The 21,748-nt window shown below is 32.8% G+C and overlaps 3 protein-coding genes across 4 annotated transcripts; 1 reads left to right on the top strand and 2 right to left on the bottom strand.

Moving 5' to 3' along the window:
* Positions 1-967: 967 nt before the first annotated feature.
* LOC130947500 (FBD-associated F-box protein At5g56370-like) lies at positions 968-3,879 on the bottom strand. 2 transcript variants are annotated; one of them, XM_057876201.1, is made up of 5 exons: positions 3,770-3,879; positions 2,617-3,633; positions 2,353-2,502; positions 1,957-2,262; positions 1,008-1,560 (listed from the first exon to the last, which is right to left on the bottom strand). In XM_057876201.1, exons 2-4 carry the CDS (start codon positions 3,553-3,555, stop codon positions 1,975-1,977), a joined length of 1,377 nt encoding a protein of 458 aa, XP_057732184.1. In that variant the 5' UTR covers positions 3,556-3,633; positions 3,770-3,879; the 3' UTR covers positions 1,008-1,560; positions 1,957-1,974. The 2 variants fall into 2 exon arrangements, with proteins under 2 accessions (XP_057732185.1, XP_057732184.1); XM_057876202.1 differs by lacking the exon at positions 2,353-2,502 and having other exon boundaries at positions 968-1,560.
* A 1,236-nt stretch (positions 3,880-5,115) lies between these two features.
* LOC130951127 (cystinosin homolog) lies at positions 5,116-7,346 on the top strand. Its single transcript, XM_057879741.1, has 8 exons — positions 5,116-5,426; positions 5,518-5,650; positions 5,747-5,836; positions 5,947-6,071; positions 6,245-6,287; positions 6,391-6,508; positions 6,595-6,644; positions 6,774-7,346. Exons 1-8 carry the CDS (start codon positions 5,308-5,310, stop codon positions 6,906-6,908), a joined length of 813 nt encoding a protein of 270 aa, XP_057735724.1. The 5' UTR covers positions 5,116-5,307; the 3' UTR covers positions 6,909-7,346.
* An 11,702-nt stretch (positions 7,347-19,048) lies between these two features.
* On the bottom strand, positions 19,049-21,274 carry LOC130947990 (putative FBD-associated F-box protein At5g56820). Its single transcript, XM_057876701.1, has 4 exons — positions 20,285-21,274; positions 20,030-20,179; positions 19,647-19,935; positions 19,049-19,274 (listed from the first exon to the last, which is right to left on the bottom strand). Exons 1-4 carry the CDS (start codon positions 21,245-21,247, stop codon positions 19,270-19,272), a joined length of 1,407 nt encoding a protein of 468 aa, XP_057732684.1. The 5' UTR covers positions 21,248-21,274; the 3' UTR covers positions 19,049-19,269.
* Positions 21,275-21,748: the final 474 nt, after the last annotated feature.

Genomic DNA, 21,748 nt, shown 5'->3' with positions numbered 1-21,748 from the left:
AAAATACCCATAGGGACCGCGAACAGGGACCGAAGTGGATCGATTTTATTTTGAGGGGTCGCGTTGTCATTCTTGGAAATGGACAGGGACCGGGTTGGTACTTCACTCTTAAATATATACTAAAATTAATCACAACAATCAATAATTACATATTAAATATAAAATATTTATTAAAAATAAATTTAAAATATACATATATATATATATATATATATTTATTATAAAAACACATAACAGTTGATTTTAATTTCTAAATAATATAATAAAATCTTTGACACAACATGTGCTGTACTGACATTTGGAATATTTGTCAGCGAAGTCCTAAAAGATTTTATACTTGCTGGTATCTGGAGAAAATTCTAATCGTGGTATGACATATTGACAATTTTGTGAATGATAACGGAGTTGGTAGTAGAAGACATTTTGTTATGTTAAGATACACAACCATTTATTTGTGCTTATAAGAAAGTATTTCGATGTGTATGAGCTTAATCTTGGAGACCGAGATCGATCTTATGAAAGTTCAATTCTTGGGCGTTGATGAGTCTGTTTCAATGGTTGCCAAAGTTTGCTTGGGACGTGAAACAAACTCATTGGCAACTCTATCTATCATAGAAAATTGTACAATGGATTGTTCAATGTTTCCTTAAACAACAGTCCCTCTGTTATTGATAAGAGTACAATTGTGAATTGTGATATCGGTGGAGTTGTTACTTGCCATCAACCTGCCTTGAATTAGTTGCAACTTACTAAGGGCAACTTTATGGCAAGTTTGTTTCCCTCTAAGTTGAAGTATCTACTTTTGCAAGCTCAAGGGATTATACAAGATAATATCATATTACAACTATACAAGTTTAGACAGCTTTAGTAGAATTAGGCAATTAGCCATTATCTCAATGAGAATAATTGATACGCAGGCACAGCAAAAAGCTTCCATATTATCAAAATCTCAATTATACCATATTCGCTGTTATATCTCTCCAGAGAAATTATACGCATTAACATCATTCTTTTGGACTAGAAAACATGGCATTGCAAAACAATCACTAAAGACTATAGTCTTCAATTACTAAGGAGTGATAAGGACTAGAGTCATCAAACATTTCAAGTGAAGCAAAAAGGGACTGCAAATATACATGGTGAAAATTTCCTCAAATCAGATCATATTTATCTCCACCACTGAAGAATAAAGAAACAGATATGGCAACTGCCTAACCTAGGCTGCTATATTATGTAACGTAATTCTTCCTTCAAGAGTTACATAAAATCAGTTGTAGTCAGGAAACTCAATTATCAAATCATGACATGAAATATACATCTTTTAGAAGTACACAACCTTAAGAGTAAATGGAAAAAAACAAGAAAAGGTAGAAAAAGCATCATGCATCGAAGGAATACAATATTACTCGGCAGATATCATAACTTCTATAACGGAATATGCCGTTCTAATGCAGCCCCAGCAACTAAGTATTAAACAAATCCTATAACCTCTCTGTGACATAACAGATGAATAAGTCAAAGATTTGGGATTGCCAAAGATGGTGCATAGTTGCCATCAACCTGCTTCAACAACAGATTTATACAACAGGTTATTCATGCTCTATCAAAATGCTGATTCTTTGAAATATTATAAACATCCTAATTCCTAAGGTAGAATCAAAAGACGGAAATGCGTATTTCCAAACTATCAATCCTAACCATCATTACTAAGTTAAAGTGCCTATTTCTGCAAGCCCACGGCATCATACCACACAACTTAGTGTTTTGGAAAAGTAATCAAAAGGTTCTACAAACATTTGAGGAATTCAGGTGTAAAACTGACATAAAAATAAAATTGAGCATGGACTAAGATTTTTCCATTTTATGCAACCAGGACGAAAACACTTAGTACCATACAACTTTGTATAGTTTTGACATAAAAAAACCATCGAGATAGAGATGGTGAAAGGTATGTACCACATAAGTGCTGATTAGTCACTTAATTATAAGATGGACTGTTTTAGAGCCCCTCGGTAGAGTAGATAATTTCTTGCGAATTGTATATGTTTTCTTCGGGCGAAGCTCAACATTAATAAGAACTTTCATTATTGCCAAAACAAGTCCTTTTTGTAAAATATAGGCAATAAATGCACGCTCATCTGCAGAGTCTCGATAACCTGAAAATCCAAGAATCATGAGATTCGATGTAACACAAATAGGATGGTTGGCTGGCGGTGTCCAACTGCTAGGTTCACTATGTTTCTCTGAGCAAAAATATCCACCCTGACAACAAGAAACGACAATACTTTCAAAAAATGCAAGCAAATAAAAATTAGATATAGACATAAGGCTGAACTTGAAGAGTGCGCACACCTTCTGATTGTAAATTATGAGAACTCGAAGTATAGGACAATGCTGAATTAAGTTTATTAGAAATGCTGAGTTCGAACATGGAATATCAATCACTAAATTATGTAAACGGCAAAATTCCGGATAATTTAGAGCTGGAGCACGAAGTAAGCACTACATGCACAAAACAACAAGATGTTACAAACAAAACTACAAATATGAACATTTCAGAAATTAACAATGTAAAGTTTTGTTCAAGAGATCATGAGGATAACAGAAGTATATTACCGTTGTTGTATCAAGTTTCAACACTAGACGTTCTGTGCTGCGAAGTGCTTTGAGAAGCTCAGGTATCCAATCAAGATGCTTATCTTGTGGGTAAATATCAAGCTGTGCTTCCACCATGTTGGTAAAATGGCTAAACAAAACATTTAAATAATGCCCCTGGAGTTTGATATCTAGGTATTCAAGATATGGGGTATCTACTTCAAGAAGCTTAAGAGAGTCTTCACGACTTTTATCTGCAAAGGTTAACCTCTTCAAGGAATGAGGCATGTGGATTGCAGGATAATTAATACCAGGATTTAAGGGAAAGGCCTCTAAAATTAGCTTAAGATTTTCAAGAACAGGACAACCAGATAAAACCTTCTCAGGATTCACATAGATGGTATCCAATTCTAGGTTCTTGAGGGATGGCAGACAAACATCCGGAAGAGAATACAGATAAATCCGGTACTTCAAAGCGAGGGACTCGAGTGAGGCGCAAGTGAAAACGCTTTGAGGCAAGTCGCAAGTCTCGGGGTAATCATCACGGTAGATACAAAGACAGAGATCTAACTCCTTGAGGTGTGGTCCAACAGCTGAGGAAATCCACCTTGTGAGAGTATCTTCTCCACAGACACTACATTCGAGTTTGAACTTTTCAACGTGGGGGACCTTGTGCTGAGCAACAACATTATCAACAAAATCAACAAAGCACTCTTCAATTTCATCATCTGAAAATCCAGGGCGGTTAAAGGGATCATCCTCAAAGTACAAGACTGGGACTTCCTTCCAGAGGTGGCGCCACCGGCGGGAGAGGACGCCGGTGGCCTTGGCTTCTATTGTTGGAAGGAATGAGAGGATGTGGCAAAGCAAAGAATCCGGTAAGCTACTAATCCTATCAATTTTTCGAGTTCTTTTAATAGCTACCTTTCCACTTAAATTCCTTTGATTCTGTTTCGGCATTGTCAAATTTGTCTCTCAAGAAAGTTAGTTCTGGAATTGAATCAAGTAGAATTGGTTCTGGTTTAGGAATTCGTTTTGCTGCAGAGAATAAGAGTAACATGACTCAGCCAAATAATTTCCTACGTTATTGTCAACTATGTGAACTGAAAATTGGAAAGGGAAATAAGATTGAAATACAAAAAGAAGCATGAAGTGCAATGAAGAAGATGAATACCGAAGGTGCCTGGTGAGCGGTGACGGTGCCGGAGTTGAGAGGAGATAGTTAGGGATTGAAGGAGGAAGCAGTGTTTCTGTGAATTGTGAGAATCGTGAAAGCGGTGAATGTGAAACCACTAACGCAGTTACTTTTTTTTTAAGGGTTATGGTAAGCGTACACCAAAATTATTTTTTAATATAAAATATATATTAAAATATAAATATACATTAAAAATAAATTAAATTATACATGTATTTATATATAAATATATTGATAATTGATTTTAATAATTAATTTTAGTATATAAATAATATTTTTTATTTTTTTATTATTTATTTTTATTTTGGTAACAGTTTACACAGTTAGGTTAGGTGGAAACTGAAAACCATTTTTTAATCTACAGTAAAAGAGTTAAACGATCTCTCTACTCTTTAGTTTAGTAGTTAGTAACTTAGTATACTAGTCCATATAAAAATAGAATTAATTAAAATGTAAATTAATATATAATTTAACTAAAACATTTTGTATTTAAGTCATAAAAATAATAAAAAATAATATTTTTAGATTATATAATAAAAATTATTTTTTTTAAAATTACGTATTAATATTTTTTATATTTTCATTATATAGAATATAAACATATATTAATATATCTTTTAAATACTAATGCTTTTCAGAAATATTAAGAATAACAAATAAGTTATTAGAGTTTGAGTTTTATTTTGTTTATAATATTTCAAAAAAATAGTTAGCTTAATTAACAGATTATTCTTTTAAATTTAAACTATTGATAAAAAAATATAATATATACAAAAATTAAAATTTATTTAATTAATAAAAAATACACACATTTTTTACTTATAAGAAGGGCTTAAAGATAAAGCTAAAAGTATCCATTAAAAATCAAATTAACGAACTCTCCTACTAACATAATTATCAATTGAATAAATGTTAATTTGGTTAATTATCACTGAATATATATTATAAGTTTTAGGAAACAAATTATTTTGTGCTTAAGACTTTAAATGAATTTTTATAGAACTGATTAGTTTTTGTACAAAAAAAAGTCAATGTTATTTATTTATTTATTTATTTATTTGCACAGAGACTAATCAGTCTAAAAAAAGATCAAGTGAATGTTTTTTATTTTTTTTCTTGGGACTTCGTTGTCCTTTCGAGATAATTGTGACGCATCGGATAGCCTATTCACTCTTTTCTCCTCGGAATGCATCTTGACGCAATTCAGACCAAGTGGTCAAAAAATACCGAAATACGTACAAGCTACAACTCAATCAAAGAACAGCTACATTCTATTTATGGTAATACTGTTGTGAATGCCTGAATGCTCCTTTAAGTCACAATTTTGGTTCAATACATTCATATCCATCCCATATAAAAGGGAAGACTTAAGATCCATCTTTTTATCTAGTGGTCACGGCCTCACGGGGTATAAACTATAAAGGAACACTACAAAATACAAATACCATTATTGCGTTAAAGCATCTTTGGAGTTGGTGGGGTCTTCCATTTCACAAAGAGACACTAAAATTCTAACTATGGCTTCTTGGAATTCAGTTCCTCTCCACGTTTCCTATGAAGTTCTTGGCTGGTTTGCTTTTGCTTGTTGGTCAATCAGCTTCTATCCACAAGTCATTCTGAATTTCAGAAGGAAGAGGTATATTATATATATATGCATAACTTGAAATAAAGAGTTCCTAAGTATCAACATATTTGATGACCCTTTTAACTTTTGTTTTGTGATTTAGTGTGGTGGGGTTGAACTTCGATTTTGTAGTGCTGAATCTGACCAAGCACACAGCCTATCTTATATACAATGCTTCTCTGTACTTTAGTTCTGCTATTCAGAAACAGTACAAAGACAAATATGGTCAAAAAGAGGTTTGTTTCTGTATCCATACATGTTTACTGTTAACTCCTCTAATTATATATGGAATCTTATTAATGTTTGTGAATTTGTGGCGTAATTTATTTTAGATGATACCAGTGGCGGCAAATGATGTTGCTTTTTCAGCCCATGCTGTTCTGCTGACAGCAATTTCGTTGTTTCAGATTGCAATCTATGAAGTTAGTGCTATACTTCTATACTCTTTTCTTTGTTGATTTCTTTTTTTTTTTTTCTTTGAATTTGATTTGAGTTCATAATTATGCTAAAAGTGTTCGACATTTTCATGTAGCGCGGAGGACAAAGAATCTCTAAAATCGCCCTTGGAATCCTTCTTGTTGCTTGGTCAATTGCAGCAGTGTGTTTCTTTGTATCTTTGCACAATCATCATTGGCTTTGGCTACTCTCTATTTTCAGGTATGTTACCTGTTTTCATTATTTTTATTTGGTCATAATTGCATTACTTAACTTGCCATTGTTGATTTTTAAACTATTTGCATGTGAAGGATCAATAATTTTTCATTGGTTTTAAAAGAAATTTGTCTTTTAGAAGTTGTTTCTAATTTTTGTTGAAATTGATTTTCCTGCAGTGGAATCCAAGTATGCATGACTATTATAAAATATATTCCTCAGGTTAGAATCTATTCCAGTGATATTAATTTCAGAGACATAAATTTAAGTTGTGCAAATGCAAATACATAACCTAAAGAAGAGATATTTATACTGATCAATACAGGCAGTGATGAACTTTAGAAGAAAAAGTACAGAGGGTTGGAGCATTGGTAATATTCTACTAGACTTGTCTGGAGGCATAGCAAACTATTTACAAATGGTTATGCAATCTGTTGATCAAGGTATGTAATTTTCTTTACCAAGTGATTCACTTGTTTAGGTTTGTAGTTTCAACAAACAGTTTTCAAATTCTGCCTTTGATTTTCAGGCTCTTGGGTCAACTTTTATGGAAACATAGGGAAACTACTATTATCCCTGGTATGAATAATTCTCTTGATTTGGTTTCTCTTTAAAGGAACAAATATGAACTCAGTGCATAAAAGAGCTATATCAATAACTCAAAATTTATCAATTCTTCGTGCTAATTGATGGAATAAACTGTTGCAGGTGTCGGTATTCTTTGACATCCTCTTCATATGCCAACATTACCTGCTATATCCTTCAAAAAGACGCAGATCAGAGACAAATATTGAACATGATAATGTTAAGCCTTCTGATCGCCAATCCTCGGAGAATGTTTGAAATGTAACTTGATGAATATCTTCTCTTGGAATGAGCTCAATCTAAATTTGTAGTTGATCATTTTCCAAGATAAATACACAGTTTAGACCGCAAGCTTAAAGCCTTTTTAACTCCTTAACTATGGTTAGCCAATTTATCATTATCTGCATACCAAATTCTCTCTACAGATTTTTTATGATCTAATCACAAAATATAGCAAATTATAAACAGTGTAGCTGTCCTTGTACCAACTCTTTAGTAACCATGTCTTCAACTCATCAGTTGATGATTTGACTACTGATGACTGCCACCTCAAAATTTATAAGTACTTGTTCAAAATGGACGTTGGTAACATAATGTTGTATGTTGCTAAAGAATATTCTCCTTTACTATTTTAGGAAGATGAAACCCACTGTAACCTTATCTCATGCATATTGGACCTTGAGTTCATTCTACAATTTCAAAGCAGTGATGCAAAGTATTGGATATCAAAGCAGTGGATAAATCTTGTCCTATTCACAACCGTTAATAGTGCACACTGCACACCAAAGAGCCAGAGTTGGCTAATGCGGAAACTCGGCTGCTATACTGTGATAAATAATTCGTCCAATAAAAATTACATAAAATCCAGTCATGATTGAAAAAAACTAATTTAAACATAGTTGACTTTGAATATCTTTTACACATCATTGAAATCTATCTAACTTCTAAAGTAAATAGAAGGATTAACTGTAGCAGATATCAAATCGGTAAATATATTGCAGTGGATGATAACATACCTTCACGGCTATCTTCAAAACCTGCAATCATAGAAAAAGAAAATAATAAGAATAATAATATGCAGATTTAATCAAACAAGAGTGTGTCAAATTGCAGCCTATGTGTTTGATGAACAAAACAGTGAAAGGCAAAATGAAAGATTTGCTATTGCCAAAGAGTAGAGTTCCCATCAAGTCATCAACATCATAATAAATTGTTTCAAGAGCTTATGCACATTGTAAATATTAAATTGGTGAACATTTTTTGTATTAAATTTTCAAAGACTCGAAGTTACCAATACAACATGGTATTTTTAACAAGTATTCATAAACATCAACGGAATTCAAGTGAAATGCTGGCCTAAAATTGATTCAATATTCAACAATTTACACCGTTTTCTAGGCACAACAATGAAAAGTTTTAGCCAACAGCTTCAGTACAATCGGCATTAGCAAATATAGTCAGTGAGTGTTCATACCTATGCAAAATCAGTTTAGTCAGTCAAGTGAGTCAAATTTAATCTGGCATATATTAGAGCCCCTAGGTAAGGCAGATAATCCCTTGAGAATCCAATACTTTGTCAGTAGTTCAAAATCAGACGTAGGTTGAATTGCTGCTGTCTCCAATACAAGTCCTCTTTCAAGAAGACATGCAGTCAATGCACGTTCATCTGCAGTGTCTTCATATCCTCTAAACTTAAAAGTCTTGAGATGTGATGTCACACAATTAGGAACTCCGGTTGGGGGCGCCGGTCCAGCATATTCCAATGGATGTGAATAATAACGCTAACAACAAGAAACAAAACTTCTTAAAGATGCAAGCAAACAACAAACAGCCACACAGGCAGTGTTAAACTTGAAAGTATTAGTACCTTTCGGTTATGAAGTGCAAAAACTTGAAGCATTTGACAATTATGAAGCATATTCATCACAAAGTTTAAGTTGAAAGATAGAACATCAAGCTCTAGATGGAGCAAACTGTGAAATTTCGGAAGCTCTAAAGCTGCAGCTTGAAATAAGCACTGTGTACAAGATAACAAGATATTAAATATAAACACATCACCACCAGTTACAAATTCATCAGAAATTAGAATATCAAGTTACATCAAACATTTTGCTCAATGAATCATGGATTTAGGATAAGCATATTACCTGTGTTGTGCAATATTTCAATGCCAAAAATTTTGTTTTGCATAGTGCCTTAAGAAGCTTAGCCACCCAATCAACATCATGCTCAAATTCAACACACTGAAAAATATCAAGATGTGCTTCCATTATCTTGGGAAATTTTCCAACCACAAACCGTAAGCAAGGGGTTTGTATCTTGAGGTGCAAGTATTCAAGATATGGGGTATTTATCTCAAGATGCCCAATATCATTATGGCTAGGCCTCGACTCCTGAAAGATTAAACGCCTTAGGGTGCGAGGCATGCGAATTCTATGCAACTCAACCCATTTTTTTTGGAAGGGATTACTTAATCTGACATTAAGTGTTCTAAGAACAGGGCAGCCAGATAAAATATGATCACAATCTACATCTGTTAAATCCAACTCCATGTTCTTAAGGGATGGGAGACAAACTTTATAAGGTAAATTATCCAAAATAAACTCACATTTCAAAACAAGGGACACTAGTGATTTGCATGTGAATACGTCGCTAGGCAAAAATAACTCCAAACATGAGAGAGTGACATCGAGATACAGGGTGCGGAGATGGGGTCCAACGCAGGCATCAACCCACATTTCAAGGGATTCATCATCAGTTAACCCACAACACAATCTGAAGCTTTTGATGGGGAGTGGATTGCGCTGGGCGAGAATAGCATCAACATAAGCAATAAACTTGGCTTCCTGCGCAGGCGCCATAAAGGATCTCCCGTATATGTCAAGGACTTGAAGATCTTTCCAAACGTGGCGCCACCGGCGAGAGAGGATTCCGGTGGCCACAGCACTTCTTGTTGGGAGGAATGAGAGGATGTGGCAAAGTACCGGGTCTGGTAGGTTGCTGATCAGGTCGTCTTTGATGGTGTTTGCTTCTGGTTTTGCTTCTGATTTCAGTTTCTTAGGCCTTACCATTGTCAATTTTGAATCTCAAGCTGTTTGATTAAGAACGACATATTAGCTCAGATAAATCATTGTCTACATTATCATCTTTTGAATATGTGAATCAATCTATGTGAACTAAAAATTTCAAAATCAAAATCTTGTATAGAAGAGGAAATAATAATCATGTAATAGTATGGAGAAGATGATTACCAATGGTGCTGTTATGCGTCGTGAGCGGTGGCTGCAGGAGGCGGCGCCGTGGTGGAGATCGCTGGGGTAGAGGCGGAGGTGGTTACTGGTTAGGGCTTGAAATAGGAGAGTGTCTGTGTCGCGGGTGAGAGAACAAGAAGAGAAGAAAAAACACGAAAATATTTTAAATTTGATTTTGAACGCAGAATTTGAAAAACAGTTAGATTTCCTAGCTGAACTATTTTATAAATAAATAAATAAAAAATGTTTTAAAAAATTTGAAAAAAGGAAAATTTACGTTAACTGAATTTAGCGCCAATATCTCGAAATTGAATTAGCGGTTCAAAGATGTCTTTTTCCTCTTACTAATAATGTGTTAGTAACATTATTTACTTGACAAAACTTTAGAATTAACTACTCAAATTTTGTCAAATCAACTATTATTTTTCAGTATGTATAAATTAGAGTGTAAAATTACCAATGAATATAATTAAAAATTAATAGTGTCCAATCAAATTTGTAACCTACAAAGACATTGAATTCATATCCCTATATTTATTATATTTTACCGTTATAAACAATACAATAAATTTATACCTATAATAATTAATTTATTAATTTTTATAAATAACTTATTAAATGTAATAAACATTCATATTACAAATGTCATAATAATATTATTAATCATAATAAATTTTACGTTACAAATATTCAAATTTCATACTCTTTAAACTACTTATATAAGTCTCTTATTACTTTTTCTTCAAATAACATCAAATTTAGTACAAGAAATTTATTTTTAAACTACACAACATTTGAAACTTAGAGCATCATTCTTTGGACAATATCTCCAAACAAATAGACAATTGGTTAAAGTTCGCATGGTTCGTCTATGGAAAACATTAACATCTCTTTGTTTAGAAATAATTATATTAGATAAAAAGGTACAAAACAAATATATTTAATTATTTATTATATTTTTAAATTGAATTAATGAATAAATACTTTAATTATTTTTTCTTTTTATATTTTTTATATTATTTTATAATACTTTATATATAATTGTATTTTAATATCGTTAAAATTATACTTCTTTCAATATGCTATTCATTGTTCCTTTATTAATAATTTTAAAAAAATAAATGTAATAATTTTTTAATTAATTATTAATTATGATTTACTAACATGCAGGGAACATTCTTTTATGTAATTGTGAAGAAAAATATGATGAACAAATTCAAATATTTGTTACAAGAAAAAAAAAGTCTATACTATAAAAAATTTGAAATAAAAGATACAAATAATTTATATAGACCAATTAAAAGTACAATAAAAATAAACTGTTTACTCACAGGTATTGTGAAAGAAATTAAAGATTCAATTTTAAACATTCTCCAATACTATTTTAAATATGCATCACTTGAAATATTGTCTAACAGAGTGAGTCAAAGAAAAATATTATCAGATAATTTTACTTTATACTATTTCAATTATTTTTATTAAAAATAACTTATTTAAACAAAAATCTACACGTTTTTGTTCTTTTTAATATTTATTATATACTATCATTAATTTACCATTCCGCGCATCGTGCGAGTCTCATTCTAGTAATAATAAAGTTTTTTATATATGTAATCTTTTTAAGTGAGTCTGATTTTTATAATATACAACAGAATATTAAATATTTTTATATATTTTATAAAAGAATAAAGTTTTTGTCTTTAACGTTTGTGATAAGTCATATTTGTGTTTTTAACGTTTTAATCATCTCATTTGTATTCCTAACGTTTGTAGAAGTAATTCAATATTATCCTGCCGTCAATTACACATCATGAGCTTTAGTTTGAGTTTTGAAAATCTCTTCTTGAAGTTAGAATACAAATATCTAGGACAGTCCATTTCGAAAAATAACTCATCAAAAGTTAAAACTAATCCTACAATATTTACATAATTCACTTTTTTAGGGGCATAATTGAACATAAACACAAATAGTGGATACAATATTAAAATCGAATACATTCAAGTGAGACTCAATTGAAAATGAATACATTTAAGTGAGAATAATTGAAATACAATCTGATTTGTTATATAATCGATGGGCAGGATAATATTGAATCATTTTTATAATCGTTAGGGATACAAATAGAACAATTTAACCGTTAGAAACACCTCCCAAATATTAAAGACAGAAACGATACTTTACTCTTTTAAAAAATTATATTTTTATGACTTAGTTATATTTTTTTATAATGTGTGTCCATTTTCGCGTTTGCAAAATTAAAATGTTAATATATTTCATTAACTCTGGTACTTATCTCATATTACTCGTTAATTGGGACTTATAAAATTGGTAAAACAAGTTGGTTTTTTTTTATTTATTAGTTTTTCACGATATTTCTTAACTCGTAAGGTCAAAGATTAATTTATTGCGGTACCGAGCTCTATTACTGCATGCATAAAGCAAAATTCGAACCCTCAACACTTATATAAGCAGATTAATGAGCTAACCACTAGACGAACCCAATTTAATTAAATTGGTTCATTTTTATTTTAAAATTTTTTCCTATACTATCTGCTTATTGCTAGTAAAACCAGGCCCTTTCTTTTGGTATAAGCAAGTAACTCTTATCTTATACTATAAATCATATAAAATGATAATTGAATTAATTTAAGAACTAATACCATATTTGGATTATAAATCAGCGAAAATTAAATTGACTTTAAAATTTTAATCATATACAAACAGCTTAAAAGGTTCTATAATATTTTTTAAGGCTTCATAACTAAATCTATCGTTATTGTATTAGGGCCAGCTTTGATTGGATGAACATACATGAAATTAGTCAGAGTCTAACACTATCTTTGATTGGTATCAAAGCATTGCATAATCCTGTCATGTTCATCACCAACAGTTAAGAGTTAAGACCAAACTAATCTGAATTGGTGGTTGTGCGTAATCAAAATTGCTGTTTGTACTATACAATTCATCAATTCAATGTCAGGAAAATCACATTTCTGCAAAATCATGGCATTTAGTCCTAATTAACCATGGATATTTTTACGCATCACAAAAAGTTATCCAACTTAGAAATATAGAAACATTGAACCGTAGATAGCGTCCATGGAGTACAAAGTATAATAATATGCAGGGGATAACTTAGTCTTAACTCTCACTTCCCAGCTACCTTCAAAAACAGAAATTGATGCACAAAATGACAAAATAGTGCTTTAAAGAGACCCCGAAAAAAAAAATGCCAAAATTTTAAGGATGAAAAAGAGAAATGAAAGTACTTGTCAATATCAAAGTTAGCAAATCCAAACACCGATACAATGTTCAAGTGTATATTTCATTATTTCTCAAGGAACATGGCATCAAACAAATTTATTCAGAAGCATCAACAACTATTTTAAGAATTTAGGGGGAACACTAGCCTAAATTGACCCAATGTAATGAAATTTAAATAATTTTAAACTTTTTAGGCTCCAACATGATATTTTGTCAACAATAATCAATGAACATTGGAGAATAGAGATTATGAGAGTTCATACCATGTTAAATAGGATTTCCATTAATGAAAGTTAGCTGACATATTGTAGAGCCCTTCGGTATAGCAGATAATCCCCTCACTATATTGCACTTTGTCTCTTGGTCCAAATTATATTTAAGATGAATTGTCACTGTCTTCAAAACAAGTCCTTTTTGTAAAAGATATGCAGTAAACTCATGCTCATCTGCAGTGTCTTGATATTTTGTAAACTCAAAACTCTTGAGACATGATGTCACACAATTAGGAACCGTGGTTGGTGGTGTTGGCCCATTATACTTCACCCCGTGAAAATCATATCCCTGATAACAGGAAACAACACTTGTCAATATATGCAGGCAAACAACAAATAGAAATAGAGACACTAGTTTTAAGTTTCAAATTGAAATGTATTCATACCCCCCAAATATGAATTACGAGAGCTTCAAGTACATGACAATTATGAAGGAAGTTTAGCAAGAAGTTTGTGTTGAAACATGGAAGATCAACCTCTAGCTTGAGCAAACGGAGAAATTCTGGAAAATCGAACGCCGGAGCACTAAATAAGCACTGTGTAGAAGATAACTCTAGATATTAAATATAATTCATAATTATAGTTATAAGTTGAGATTATCGAGTTACATCAAACATTTAGCTTGAGGGATCATGGGATTATGATAAGCATGTTACCTGTGTTGTTTCATATTTCAATGCCAACAATTTTGTTTCGCGGAGTGCCTGGAAAAGCTTGGGCACCCAAGCCCCATCCTCAACACGTTCATGAAAAATATCAAGATGTGCCTCCACCATGTTGGGAAAATTGATAACTGATACCTGTAGCCCAGAGTCCGTCCAGGCCACCGTTCTCATATTCAAGTATTCAAGAAATGGAGTGTATATTTCCCGAACGTCGATCTTTTCCCTCAAGCTAGTGTAATCTTCAAAGGTTAAACTTTTCAATGTGCGAGGCATCTGGATTGTAGGTTCATGAACATGAAAACCTTCTCCGGTCGTGTTATATAGAGTGAGCTTAAGAATTTCAAGAACAGGGCAGCCGGATAAAAGCTTGCTGGGGTTCACAGAGACGAAATCCAACTCTAGGTTCTTGAGGGATGGCAGATAAACATTTGGAAACTCTGGATAACAATTCAAATAAATATTACGGTTTAAAACAAGGGACTTGAGTGATACACAAGTGAATATGGATTCAGGCAACTCTTAAATCAATGCAGAGATAGAGTTCGTGGAGATGGGGACCAATGACGGCATCGAGCCATGTTAAGGTGAGATCCTCATCAAGCCATGATAAGATGATATCCTCTGAATTTTTATAGGAAGTGAGGCGAAACTTTTGGATGGGGTAATCTGCATTGCGCTGAGATAGAATAGCATTCACACATGAGTCAAATCGGTCTTCTCGATGAGGCAAAAAGGGTATATACTGTATGTCAAGGACTTGAAGATCCTTCCAAACATGGCGCCACCTGTGAGAGAGGATGCTGGTGGATACAGCTTGTTTTGTTGGAAGGTATGAGAGAATGTCGCAAAGGATAGAGTTCGGTAACAAACTGATCCTATCCATGTCCATGGTTAATGGTTTTGCTTTCTCAAGTTTGTCTCCGGAGAGGTTAGACTCAGGTGTAGGGTTTAGGATTTAAAGGATAAACAAGGGTGTTTGTTTCTTTGATTTTGATTATATAAATTTGACTAAGATTATTATAAACGGTATTATATGATTTGAATTTATTTTTTAGTTTGATTAAATTTAAATTATTCTCTTTTATTTTGTCTCGATTTATTTGGATTTGAATAATCAATCAATAATTTAAAAAATCAAATATTATTTATATGTAAATCGAATCAAAGTTGATTCAATTTTCCATAAATGTGTTGGACAAATAGTAAATTGAATCAAATAGCCACTTGTGTAGGATAAACATAGTTTGATTTACTACTTGTACATATTATTATGATTGACATTTTTTTCTTTTATTTTATACTACAATACTACTGAAAATACTTTTAAATTTGAATTGATTTTAATTGGAATAAACTGATTTGTGAATTAATTTTTTTTTTTGGAATAAATCATATAAAATGATAATTGAATTCATTTAAGAATTAATTCTATATTTGGATTATAAATCAGTGAAAATAAAATTAGACTTTAGAATTTTAATCATACAAAAACTGCTTCAAAGGTTTATGACTAATTTGTAGCTTAAAAGGTTCTAAATTATTTTTGAAGGTGGCAAGACTAAATCTATCACTATTGTATTATGACCAGGTTTGATTGGATGAATATCCATGAAATTAGTCAGAGTCTAACACTATCTTTGATTGGTATCAAAGCATTGCATAAACCTGTCACATTCATCACCAATAGTTGAGTTAAGACCAAAAAAAAAAATCTGAATTGGTGGTAGTGTGTAATCAAAATTGCTGTTTGTGCTATACAAATCATGAATTCATTATCAGAAAAATGACTTTTTCTGCAAAACCATGGCATTTAGTCCTAACAAAAAATTATCCAACTTAAAAATGTAGAAACACTGAACCGTAGATAACGGCAGAAGAGTACAATAATATGCAGCGGATAACTTTGTCTTAACTTCCCAACTACTATATAGTGCTTTAATCTAGCGACATTGTCAAATAGCAGCCAACAGTAATCAAATGAAAAACTATGAGATATTTGATTGTATTTTTTCTTCCATCATGTTGTATAGTAGAAGATAAGTTTCCTATGGGTTCTGATTATTCTTTTTATTCTTTTGAACTTTGTTCAGGTAGACATTATGGAACAACTTATTCTTGAGTTAGAGCATTCAATTAGGACGTCAGGCCAATACTTGTTAACTTTTTTGTGTTTTAGTTCATGACTTGGTAAAACTATTTTATGGGGTAGATCTCATGTTGTGATACTCTTGGTTACCTCTTGAAACATGCTGGTGATTTTGCTGCTGCTGCTGCATTTGCAGATGAAGCCAGGTGTATGGATCTTGCCGATGGTTATGTTAATAGTGAATGTGTTAAGCGCATGCTGCAGGCTGATCAGGTTTTGCCAAAAGGTGGCTTTGGCTGAAAAAGCTGCTGTACTGTTTACAAAAGATGGTGATCAACACAACAACCTTCATGACATGCAATGCATTGATATTTTGCATTATACAGTGTACATTTTGGTTTAACATCTGACCATATATTTTGACATTTATCTTATGAAGGTATGAGCTAGCCTCTGGTGAAAGCTATTTACCATTCTGACGGTTGCCACCATGTATTGTGGTATTTTGGATTTTTGCAGAAAATTCTAACTATAGAAAATCACAGTGAATGAGTGAATAGACCAGGAGTACAGATCTAATTCTTTTGTTCATTAGCCTTTTCCTTTTGAGTACAAACACATTAAATTGATAAATTAAATCTCTCTAGAGCTGCTTAGCACCAACTCTATCTTTCTAATAATGTAATGTTATATATTCATATTTGAGAAACTGAAAATCAAATATGATACTTAGTGTCAGGTCAATCAATGTTATGCAAAAATCTGATTTTAAACATTCATCTGTCATTTATATACTGTGCTTGTTTTAATTGTGAAGGGGACAATGTCTTGCATCTCATGTATTTTCCTGACTTAGGTGGAAGATCCACTGTCAGAAGCCACGAAGTACTTGAAGTTGCTACAGAAGAATTCACCTGATTCATTGGTAACACACTTGCTTGCTTTTGAATGTTATACAAGACGAAATAAGATTTTGCTTGCACTACAAGTAATTCTGGATTTTACGGGGGCCCATGAATGCACCTGTGACTGATGGCGAGAAACTGATTTGGAGTGTCTTAGAAGCTGAGCGCTCAACCATTAGGTTCTTGATGTGATTGATTTTACTATAGTAATTCTGGAAGCTGGTGTATTGTATCATGTTTGTGTCAGTTAATGTTTCTTGTTTCTATCTATATCAATTTCGTTTTCTGATGTTTCACTCAGCAATAATAAATCATTCTGTAATGTCTTGATAGTAATGGAGCACTTGGACCAGTCAGGGAATGGACACTTAAAGACTGTATTGCTGTTCACAAACTTCTTGGGACAATACTTCATGATCAGGATGCTGCATTGAGTAAGTAAAACTGGACAGCTGTGTTGTGTGTTTTATTTTTCTGTTGGCTAGATGTGAGGACCACTGCTAATGAAAATTTTAGTATCTGATATTTGCCATAAATGTGCCAAGAATAATGTGATTGTGAGTTCATTTTCCTGTGTAAGTATTGGAGATCAACCAATTCTCTGAAGCAAGCTAGATCCTGTTATAATTAGGGGATAGAGGGTAAAGGAAATGGAAATCTTCACACACGTCACTCCCATGTATTTTTCTTTGCAAGTTCTCCCTCTCCCAACTGTGAAAAGGCGTCTGGATATTGCAAGTCTGTGTATAACTGAATCCGCCGGGTTTGTATAATTATTTCTGAAGAACTTTAAACTCAAGGTAAATCAAAATCAACATTTTGATTATATTTGTTTACAATGTACTACATACATACAATACAATATTAGTGTAGCCTATATTCTAGAACAACACTTGATATGGAAAATTGGGGAAAGGTGCTAATGTTGCATCTATCTTCATCTCTCTAGCAACAAAAAAACAACACTTCAAGGCAAGAACCCAAATATGACCAATATCAGGGAAAATGCTTCTTCTTTGGTAACGTGACTTCATGTAAGCAATTACTAGCACATTGAATACAACAACAGAATTGTCTCCCTTTTTGTTTTCTCATCTAATGCTCATTGGAACCCATGGTCGAATGTGACCCTTCATTGTTTGTACCAACTTCATATTTACAAAGAGGACAGGATGCATTTATCTTTAACCATTTATCAATACACCCTACATGAAAGATGTGAAAGCATGGTAGCTCCCTAAGTTCGTCGTTGTCTACATATTTTGCCAAGCAAATGCAGCAAGCCTGCAATTAAGTCATGAAAAATAAAAGATATTAATTTACAACTAAGCAAGTCAAACCTAGCAGAGTGTTAATGGATTCTATTGAGGCTCCTCTGTTTGGTGAAAATTCCTCAGGAATGCCGAAGACAGAAATTATGCAAGGTAGGCAGCAACAAATTGTTGCACACAGTATAAAGGGCATGGCATATCCGATGCAGCTCAAGGTAAGGAAGACTATACATAACCTGCACAGATAGAAACCTATGTTGTTAGAAGACCTGAGAAAGTGAAAATAAATTGTTGAGTTATGACATTACCTATACAATTTTGGAGCATCGGAAGGAGAAGTGTTACCTCCAAATAAAATGAATTCAGTTTTAAATTATACAGATGTCCTAAGCTAAAATTAGTTATACCCTATGTCCTGAACACTTCTATATAAATCGAATCAAATATTATTTATATATAAATTGAGTCAAGTTGATTCAATTTACCACAAAGAATCAAATGCTATTTATATGTAAATCTGAATTGGTGGCAGTGCGTAATCAAAATTGCTGTTTGTGCTATACAAATCATCAATTCATTGTCAGAAAAATGACTTCTCTGCAAAACCATGGCATTTAGTCCTAATTAACTATGCATATTTTTACGCATCACAAAAAATGATCCAACTTAAAAATAGAGAAACATTGAACCGTAGATAACATCAGAAGAGTACAATAATATGCAGTGGTTAACTTGGTCTTAACTTCCCAACATCTTTCAAAAACAGAAATTCATACACAATAGTCAATATATACTATATAGTGCTTTAATCTAGCAACATTGTCAAATTGCAGCCAACATGTTTGTGTACGTAAACCGTAAAACAATCAAACGTTTGTCAGTTGCCCAGAGAGTAGAGTTGCCATCAACCTGCATCACAAAGCCATACATGCAACTCACAGGATCAAATGGCATATATAAATTTCCAAGGATGAGAGACCAAAAAAACAGACTTTTAAGGATGAACCAGAGAAATGAAAATACTTGTCAATATCAAAGTTAGCCAGTCCAAACCACCGATGCTATGTTCAAGTGTATATTTCATTATTTATCAACAGGGCATCAAACAAATTTATTCAGAAGCATAACAAATATTTTAAGAATTTAGTTGGAACACTAGCCTAAAATTGACCCTATGTTATGAAACTTTAATAATTTTAAACTTTTAAGGCTCCAACATGATATATTGTCAACAATGATCAACGAACAATAGAGAATAGAGATAGTGAGATCAGTTCATACCATGATTGTGGTCAATGAAATTAAGCTGACATATTGGAGAGCCCCTCGGTATAGCAGATAATCCCTTGACAATAATGTACTTTGTCTCTAGGTCGAAATCAGATTTAAGATGAATTGTCACGGTCTTCAAAACAAGTCCTCTTTGTAAAAGATATGCAATAAATTCACGCTCATCTGTAGAGTCTTGATATCCTCTAAACTCAAAACTCCTGAGATGTGATGTCAAACAATTGGGAACCATGCTTGGTGGTCTTGGCCCATTATATTCCACAGGGTGAGCATATGCTCGCTGATAAGAAAAAACAACACTTCTCGACTGAGCGAAACAACAAACAACGAAAAAGAAATAGAGACAGTAGTTTTAAATTGAAATATATTCATACCTTCCAAATACAAATTACAAGAGCTTCAAGTACATGACAATTATGAAGGAAGTTTAGCAGGAAGTTTGTGTTGAAACATGGAACATCAAGCTCTAGATTGAGCAAACGGTGAAATTCTGGAAACTCGAAAGCTGGAGCACTAAATAAGCACTGTGTAGAAGATAACTAGATATCAAATATAGTTATAAATTCAAATTATCGAGTTACATCAAACATTTAGCTTGAGGAATCATGGGATTATGATAAGCATGTTACCTGTGTTGTTTCATATTTCAATGCCAACAATTTTGTTTCGCGGAGTGCCTTGAAGAGCTTGGGCACCCAAGCCCCATGCTCAACACTTTCATGACAAAGATCAAGATGTGCCTCCACCATGTTGGGAAAATTGATAACTGATACCTGTAGCTCAGAGTTCGCCGAGGCCACCGTTCTCATATGCAGGTATTCAAGAAATGGAGTGTATATTTCCCGAACGTTAATCTCTTCCATCAAGCTAGTGTAATCTTCAAAGGTTAAACTTTTCAATGTGCGAGGCATCTGGATTGTAGGTACATAAACATGAAAACCTTCTTGGGTCGTGTTCTGTAGAATGAGCTTAAGAACTTCAAGAACAGGGCAGCTGGATAAAAGCTTGCTGGGGTCCACAGAGACGATATCCAACTCTAGATTCTTGAGGGATGGCAGATAAACATTTGGAAACTCTGGATAATAATTCAAATGACTATAACGTTTCAAAACAAGGGACTTGAGTGATACACAAGTGAATATAGATTCAGGCAACTTGATTCTCCTCATTAAACCAATGAAGAGATAGAGTTCCTGGAGATGGGGACCAATGACGGCATCAAGCCATGTTAAGATGAGATCCTCTGAACTATTATAGGAAGTGAGGCGAAACTTTTTGATAGGGTAATTTGCACTGCGCTGAGATAGAATAGCATTCACATATGAATCAAACCGATATCCCCGACGGGACCAAAAGGGTCTATCCTCTATGTCAAGGACTTGTAGATCCTTCCAAACATGGCGCCACCTGCGAGAGAGGATGCTGGTGGATACAGCTTGTTTTGTTGGGAGGTATGAGAGAATGTCGCAAAGGATAGAGTCGGGTAAGAAACTGATCCTATCCATGTTCATGGTTGATGGTTTGGCTTTCTCAGCTGTAGGGTTTACTGGTTTAGGATTTGAAGGATAACCAAGGGTTATTGGATCAATCATTCGATTGGATTCAACTGATTTAATTAAATATTAAATAAAATTATTAAAAATTTAATATATAATTTTAAATATTTAAATTGAATCATTTTTAACTTAATAAAATTTAAAATTTTACAATTTCATATAATGAATTATTCATAATTTTAATATTAGATAATTACAAACAATTTTAAACATCAAAGTTTATAACTAAAAATAATCAAAACGCACATAGTCACAAACACAAAATGTTCTACTATCAAAAAAAATATTAACAAACAACTTTTCAACTAATCAAAGACGCAACTCGTCACAAACCAATTTAAAATTCTTGAACAGCATTGTCTTATAACTGTTGATCACTTTATAATTGTTCCATCTTTAACATACAAAAAAAAAACCATGAACGAAATTAATTCAACAAAAAAATTTGACAGAATCATTCAACAACTCAAACATTCAATAATCCACTAAACCCAGTATTATTAATAAAACTACAAAAATATTATCAAAATCTGAAAA

This window comes from Arachis stenosperma, chromosome 9, assembly GCF_014773155.1.
Source record: "Arachis stenosperma cultivar V10309 chromosome 9, arast.V10309.gnm1.PFL2, whole genome shotgun sequence".
Taxonomy (NCBI): Eukaryota; Viridiplantae; Streptophyta; class Magnoliopsida; order Fabales; family Fabaceae; genus Arachis; species Arachis stenosperma.
This window is presented reverse-complemented; position numbering and strand designations above follow the sequence as displayed.